Source organism: Engraulis encrasicolus, chromosome 10 (genome assembly GCF_034702125.1).
Source record: "Engraulis encrasicolus isolate BLACKSEA-1 chromosome 10, IST_EnEncr_1.0, whole genome shotgun sequence".
In the NCBI taxonomy this organism is placed as follows: Eukaryota; Metazoa; Chordata; class Actinopteri; order Clupeiformes; family Engraulidae; genus Engraulis; species Engraulis encrasicolus.
Genome location: NC_085866.1, coordinates 52,463,849 through 52,472,090, shown reverse-complemented (window position 1 = coordinate 52,472,090; position 8,242 = coordinate 52,463,849). Strand labels below are relative to the sequence as shown.

The 8,242-nt window shown below is 42.4% G+C and overlaps 1 protein-coding gene across 1 annotated transcript in view; it reads right to left on the bottom strand.

Annotated features, from left to right (window-relative positions):
* Positions 1-5,105: 5,105 nt before the first annotated feature.
* The window catches only part of mical1 (microtubule associated monooxygenase, calponin and LIM domain containing 1), a 60,014-nt gene continuing 56,877 nt past the window's right edge, over positions 5,106-8,242 (bottom strand). The window contains exons 23-24 of the mRNA XM_063209298.1: positions 6,915-6,988; positions 5,106-5,357 (exon numbers count right to left, since the gene is read on the bottom strand). Coding sequence (XP_063065368.1) covers positions 5,161-5,357; positions 6,915-6,988 — 271 coding nt within the window. The 3' untranslated portion in view covers positions 5,106-5,160. The remainder of the gene's footprint in view (positions 5,358-6,914; positions 6,989-8,242) is intronic.

Below are 8,242 nucleotides of genomic sequence, written 5' to 3'. Positions count from 1 at the left end.
ACTAAACTAAACTAAACATCATGTCAAGGGTCTGCCCTGGGGCTAGGCCAGCTCAAGCATCAGTTTAGTAGCTCCTCTCGAAAGAGGAAAGTCTTTACTTGTTTCTTGAAGGCTGCAAGAGATGTGCTTAGTCTTGCTGCCTACAGTTCCTGAGAACTGAAATATCCATGGAAGCTGAACCAGTTTAATTAACATAAACACATATTTTATTTCAGTTAGATTATCACCCCATGATATTAAATGATTACATCCAATGTTCGAGCTTAGGACCGTTAAATTACAGGTGGATGAAGAACAACGGAAAAATACGGTTTGTGCCTGCCACCTAGTGGGGAAATAGTGTAAGTAGAAAATGGAAAGCCTGGTAAGCACATTATGCATCATGTTTTTTTTCTCCCTTTGGTTGACTATGACTTTAAGTTTGTCTTTTTTCCCACACACAGGATGAGAGGTATATTTAAAAAAAATGTGTGAGATGTTATAATATCAATTGCTAAACAATATTTTGTTTCACACAATAAAGCATTAAAAAAGGAAATGCTGCAAAGGATGACAAAATCCTTCTGAAATCACGGACAAACATGGGAACAAATACAGTCCTCTGATTCTACTATCAGAATTTAAAGAACACTTGTCTGCATATCAGTGGTTGGTATCATCTATGACTATGACTGTGAGACTATTCCTTGTCTAAGGAGAATGCCAAAAACACACACACACACACACATACGTAGTATTTTATTGTCTATCTTTTTATTCACATCCACAAAAATACAAAATACATTTTTTTAAACCATATAGGATATAGCGGATCTTCGCTAAACAGGCTTTTCTTTCTTCCATGTACAGTGGCTTTTAATAAGCGTAGAAAAGGTGAAAGACAAAGTGCAGTTCAGTCCAGTTCAGTTCATGCCTTCCTCAATGGCCATCCCCACACCTCAAAGATAGGTGCTTGTCTGTGTGTGTGTGTGTGTGTGTGTGTGTGTGTGTGTGTGTGTGTGTGTGTTAGAGAATGAGAGAGAGAGAGAGTGAGAGAGAGAGAGAGAGAGAGAGAGAGAGCTCATTGAATTGAGAGAGAGAGAGCGGGAGAGAGAGCGAGAGAGAGAGCTCATTGAATTGAGAGAGAGAGAGAGAGAGAGAGAATGTATGTGTGTGTGTGGTTGGTCCATGTTGAAGACAACTGTAAAACAGGGTTGAAACGAGTTCTTTCACTTTGAGGAGTGCCATCACATACCACTTGGTATATGTGATTAGAATTTTAGTTAAAAAAAGAAGAGTTTTCACTATGTCGCAAGGATTTTTCGCAAGGATTTTTAATACAGAGTTCTATGGGAGCTGTAGAATGTTTGAGTAAAATTCTAGAAGAACTGGGGGGAAATCCTTACTCCTCAAAGGGTTGAGTACCGGGGGTAGAATGATGGCCGAAATCTTGACTTGGCACCAAACGTAAAAGAAGATCCCAATCAAATGATTTATTCCCAGTATGTTTCACTTAGAGGCAGTTCCTGCTGCACAAACAAAAAGCTAACAATCGCCAAAAAGAAGGAAATGATTAAAAAAAAAACAACACAAACAAAATCCGCTTTCACAAGATAAATAAAAAATAAAACCACAATGTTCAGCCTCAAGGATTTGCTACATGGTTACAAAGACAGCTCTACACTGATTTGGATATAACCTTTGAGGGTCACAGTTCTCCCAGACTCCCACTGACCCCTTTGGCTATTTTGTGGAGTATCTCTGAGTGCACTTTGAATCAGGAAAATGTTCCAACAAAACGCATTAGTTTCCTTACCAAGGTAAGTTAACTTGGAGTAAGTAAGTACTGTAGTACTATTACTAATAGGGGGCCTTGTGGTTTAAAAAAAGGTCAGAGGGCTCTAATAGTTAGAGTTTTACCATTCGACTCTGACTTTGACTCCACTTGATTTTGATTTGGTTAGTTAAAATACCAAGGTAGGAGAGTTGGCCTGCTTTGTGGAACACCCTCCCTGGTGAAGGAGCACTGTGTGGATTCGATCAGGAGTGTGTAGAACTCGCTTGGCAGCAGACTTTGCTTACATTTCTGCCCCTGCCCTGAGAAATCACCATTCAACTCAACAATATCAATGATGCATGCAAAAAAGTAATAATAATAATATTAATAATTATTTTAATAATTATAATCATCATCATAATAATAAGAATATTAAGTCCCAGCATATGACAAACTACTTCGACAAAATAGAACACATAATAATAATATTCCTCTATGACTGTGTTACACGCCTCAAAAAATGGACAGCATAAGTCTCTCTCTAAATATATCAAATATGACACATCGTAAATACTTTTTGAGTAATATTTCTTTTCAGGACATGAACACCATTTCTAGGTGGTATACAGTATGTGCTTGGCGAAGGCCCACAGTCTGAAGTGAGGAGTGTCAGGTGATGCAGCCTGGCTTTTTCATGCCGTACTAATGTCACTTGTACTGGAACAGACAAACTGCTTTTGGGAGGGAGGGGTAAACACTGTGTGCATTCCAATATGCGACCTTGCGTCCTCCACTTGTGCTTGTGGCCTCGTAGCAGGAAGTAATACGTCGTGATGACATCACTGACAACAGCATTATATTTCAATATCTCGCAAAAGCTGTAAAGTCAATTTCACATTTGAAAAAAATCCCCCAAAAATTGTTGTGGCTAGGCTGACAGCGGGGAAACTTAATTGTTTTCTCCACGGAGGCGGGGCATCAGCAAAACGTGAGGCCACAAGCACAAGTGGAGGACGCAAGGTCGCATATTGGAATGCACTCTCTGTTGACATTCGAAATGTGTATCTCCATTTAACCCAATTGCTAACAGTTGTTTTTGACATTGAGAAACGTTTACTGGTGATTTAGGTGGAACTTAGTTGGAAGTTTGAATTAGGCGCCGGCCCTCCCTCATTCCTCCCCTGTTCGCTGATTGGCTGGTTTTCTGGCAAATACTGAAGACTAGAGCAATAGTTCTCAACCTTCTTTGAAGAAATGCCTACCCCCTGACATCATCATAAGCATGCCAATGTTTTCCAACCAACAGCATGATGTTAAAGATTAGGAAAACAGCAGAGCCTAATAACAATAACTATAATAGGCCTGACAATAGTTTTCTGTATGATTAATTTACAGGTTTTTAGAAAGATGTGAGAGCTTCCATTCATTTTCAATGCGCCTTTCCAACACCCCCATTTTTTGACCGAGTTCCACTGTCTCAGCTGTCTTGCTCTCAATGCCCCCAAAGGACTCTTCAGGCCGTAGAGCCCCCGTTGAGAAACTCTGGACTAGAGCCTTCTCAGAAGAGCCGGTGTTCTGTCGAGATGAGCTACCAGTAGCCTGCCTCGATAGTGGCGTCCTTTCTATTTATGCTGCCTCGTCCAAATTAGTTAGGCTACCTTGATTTTCATTCCGTGGAGACGTTTCAATAACTTGCGGATAGAATAGTCTATTGACTGTTTATTTTATTTACCATTTTAAAACGAGCAGAGTGTCTCGTCCGTGCCTTTTGACTTTTCCGGAGAAGTTTCTAATAATATCCAACTCAATATGATAGGCTATAGGCCTATAGCCACGAACACAGCTCTTTTGGGTACTAAAAAAAATATTTAAATCCAAGCTAAACGCTTCTGTTCCCAGGACATGACACGAGTCATAGCCTAATCTAAGTGAGAGCTTTTGCTTCGCATTTGGTAGGTCTACACGTTACGGGCTCGAGGCATGCCGCATAGGCTAAGTAGAGAAGTTTGATGCAACGTTGGGTGTGGGAAATCATTTTCTTAAACAGAGACATACTCTACATTTTAAGTTATATGCAACGAGAGAAAGGCTAAATTGGGACTAGGTCCGATTTTCTTAAATCAGTAGGGTTGATTATTAGATGTCAGGCTATTTTAGAATAAGTTTGACGTGGGGTAATTTTGCGCAAGGAAATGTAGAGGGAGTGCGCAAAAAGTGACTTGTGCGGTTGTGCAATGCATCTCTCTCACCAGCGTATGTGGCGCGGATGTCTCCCTGTTCTGTAAACCTTACACCTTACTTATAATAGTGTTGCGTTGCGTTGTTGCAGTTGGTATTGCACGTTTAAGATCAGCTGTTTGGTAGCTCAGCTCGATGGGCAATCAGCCGCAAAACTCGCTGCGTGGAGGTGCGCATGCGTGCGCATGCTCAGTTGCTAAAAGGAGCTCATCTCGACTGGGAGCTCATATCGACAGGACACCGGCCCAGATGTAACTGGGAGGGAAATGTAAATCGACTGCAGCGTATGGATGGCAAGGCCAGGCTATGGGAGGTGATGGGCTTTACTGTATGTACATTCAGAACCAGCATTCAGTATGATCGTCATCATCAGCACAGTGGCCATGGCACTGGCAAACAGCTCGCTCGAGTGCTGATGGGGCAGAGAAGAAAGGACTACAGTAAACAAAAGAAAGGAAGAGAAGAAAGGAGAAGAGAAAGAGGGGGGAGAGAGAGAGTGCCGCTTTCATCATCAAGTCTCTTAAGGCTAGGCAGTGAGGGCTTTGTGTGTGTGTGTGTGTGTGTGTGTGTGTGTGTGTGTGTGTGTGTGTGTGTGTGTGTGTGTGTGTGTGTGTGTGTGTGTGTGTGTGTGTGTGTGCGCGCGCGCGAGTTTGTGCACGTGTGAGCGCGTGCATGCACTTCCACATGTGTACACATAAGTGAAACTAGAATATCGTTCAAAGTCTTTGGCTTTTCAAGGTCAGAAGACACTGCTGCTGAGTATGAAAACGTGTCCATGAGGAGTGTGTATGTGTGTGCGTATGTACTGCATATGAGTATGCTTGTGAATATGATATATTTGTGTGTGGGTGAATGTGTTCTATGCATGTACTTGTGCACATACACTGAATTGTATGTGTTTGCGTGTGTGTGGATAGGTGTATGTATACTGCATGTGTGCATTTGTACACATTTGTGTGTGTGTGTGTGTGTGTGTGTCTGTGTGTGTCTGTGTGGTGGGCGCCCTCTTTCCCACTGCACCTGTGTGTGTGTATGTAAAAAACTGTGTGTGTGTGTGTGTGTGTGTGTGTGTGTGTGTGTGTGTGTGTGTGTGTGTGTGTGTGTGTGTGTGTGTGTGTGTGTGTGTGTGTGTGTGTGTGTGTGTGTGTGTGTGTGTGTGTGTGTCCTCATTCCCAGTGGACCTGGGGGGTCTGTGACAGCCTCTTGGCCTCCATGAGTGTGTTGGTGATGGGGGGTTCGCTCAGCTCCTTCAGCCTCTTCTCCTCCAGGAAGGCCACCAGCGAGTTCCGCATGTCCACCACCTCCACCATCTCCGCTATCAAGCGCTCCTCCGCCTCGCGCTCTGCCGTACTCTTCTCACCGTCTGTAGTAGAACACAGGATATACATGGATTAGCATGCACACACGAGCGCGCACACACACACACACAGACACACACGCACTCCTCAGCCTTGTGCTCTGCCGCACTCGCAGTCTCAGCTTATCGCAGTCTACAGTAGAACACAGGACATACATGTATTAGCACACACATTCAGTACATGCACGCACACATGCACTCCTAAGCCTCATGCTTTGCTGCGCTCTTATCACCGTCTATAGCAGGACAGGATATACAGCTCTGTAAAAATGTTAAACTTTCATTAATTATAGAATCACGACCCACATTTTGAATAATTCCAACAATTCATTTGTTTATTCTTCTCTTTGGGATTCCAGCTAATACACCCACTTATACAGGATTTCGAAAAATACATTGTGAATATTGTGATGAAATGACCAGTTTTAGTCTCTAAATGCCCTAATTGGACAGGCAAAACTAGGTAGGTCTTTTGGAATATGTGGCACTGGACTGTAGCTTCTGAATTCAGGTTGCCCATCACTACTTTATTCTATATTTTCATGGGCCTGGTGGACCCGATAGAGTTGATCGAAATTTCAAAATGTTTTACATAGTGTGTTTCCACTGGGTATAGAACATTTTTTTATTACACAGGTAAGGCAATCATTTTTCACAGGGAGATTAGATGCACCCCAAATGTCCACCTCTGTTCCAAGATTTTGAACATCACCATTATTTTCTATTTTCATGGGGTCGGTGGATCCGGTAGCCTAGACCAGTGTTTCTCAACCTTTTTATAGGCGAGGTACCCTTTCAATTCATGAAAAATTTCAAGGCACCCCAAACCAATAAGCTGTAACATGGCACCGCATCCGATACCACACAATCTTAGAAAAGTAACCCATTTGGAGACGTCACACTACCTACGTTCGAAGTTGCAGCTGACTGGGGCAACCTATATTTACTTTATTGTGTGTGAATGGCAGATGAAAGATTCCACTGACTAACATTAACTTTTTTAATTTAGACAAATATGTATTATATTACATAATTTATTTATCAGCCACGTTTCCGCGGCACCCCTGAGGGAGGCCTGCGGCACCCCAGGGTGCCCCGGCACCCCTGTTGAAACACTGGCCTAGACTTCATCCAGATTTAAATATTTTACACAGTAGTTTTTGTTATCATACAGCCAAGGTAATATTTGTCATTAGGGGTATGTTAAGCAGTAGTATATTGTGGTTCCGTGTGTCTACCACTGATCTCCATACTGTGCCTCAGCAGTAGAGTATAGGCCTATTATTGTATAGTATAGTATTTATAGTAGTAATACATATATTGTGGTTCTGTGTCCGTACCGCTGATCTCCATACAGTGCCTCAGTATAGTATACAGTGTTATGCAGTAGAATATTGGGGTTATAGTATAGTATTTTATGCATTAGTATTTCGTGTGCCTACCGCTGATCTCCAACACAGTGCTTCAGTATAGTATAGTATAGTATATTATACAATAGTTATATCAAGTCATATTGCTTAAGTATAGTGTAGTATATTATGCAGTAGTATATTGTGTGCTTACCGCTGATCTCCATACAGCGCCTCAGCTCCAACTCCAGCATGCTCTGCTTATCCTCCAGCTCCAGCTGACGAGACCTATGGTGGGAAATGAGTACACACACACACACACACACACACACACACACACACACACACACACACACACACACACACACACACACACACACACACACACACACACACACACACACACACAGAAGTGTGTACATACATGCACACACGCACGCACCCGCACGCACCCGCACGCACCCGCACGCACACACAGGACACACACTCACGCACGCACACGCACACACACGCACACGCGCACACACACACACAGATTATTTGCACTGCTCCCATTCCATCCATCAGACTAATGGCCACCCCCATTCTAAATACCAAATGTTGAATGCTAGTGCACACAGCACTATATGATCACAGCACTCCTGTTGTCCCTGATCAGCCCAAGCTGCTAGCCTGCTAATGTAAAGTAGTTCAGCTTTGAAACCAACATACACTTGGAGCCACTTATTTTCTCCCCTTCAATGTCTACACTATGCAACCTCCATGGGACTTCCAGGGTTTTTACGCTCGACATTACATTACACTAAGCTGACATTACATTACACTAAGCTGACATCTTTTATCCAAAGCGACTTACAGTTATTTAGGTACAGGCTATTGGCTACAGTCCCTGGAGCAATATAAGGGTATACCCTCTGATCTAAAAGCCAGAGCTCTGACCATTGAGCCATGGCTTCCGTACAAAGTCAATTACATCTAACATGCTCCAACAATAGTGAGTAGTATCTCAATTGTATACTACACTTAATTGTGTTTAGATGCTTTTGTTAAACTGGTATGCCACTATTTTGGGGCTTAATACAGTTAAAATCGTTGGCCAGGGTTTATAAAGGTGGTAAAGCGTCTTATTTTTCATGTAAGCCGTTGTCTTGCTTTAAGACAAGTTAAATGAGGGAGCATGTCGCTAAGCTAGTGAAAGTCAATGGATCACACGGATCCATTGACTTTCACTAGACTAGCGACATATTCCCTCTTTTAACTTGTCTTAAACCAAGACAACGGCTTACATGAAAAACAAGACACTTTACCACCTTAATAAACCCCAGCCAACGATTTTAACTGTATTAAGCCCCAAAATAGTGGCATACCCCTTTAATGATTCATCCCTAAATGGCAAAGCTTCTCCGTCATTTAAGTAAAAACTGTATCTTACACCTATTTCACATGTACCGTGTGTCTAGCAGGTACAACTAATTTATCTTTCACAAACTTCTTCATGCTTCCTCTTTAGCTCTTACTAAGCGCAATGAACCGCCTCTGGGT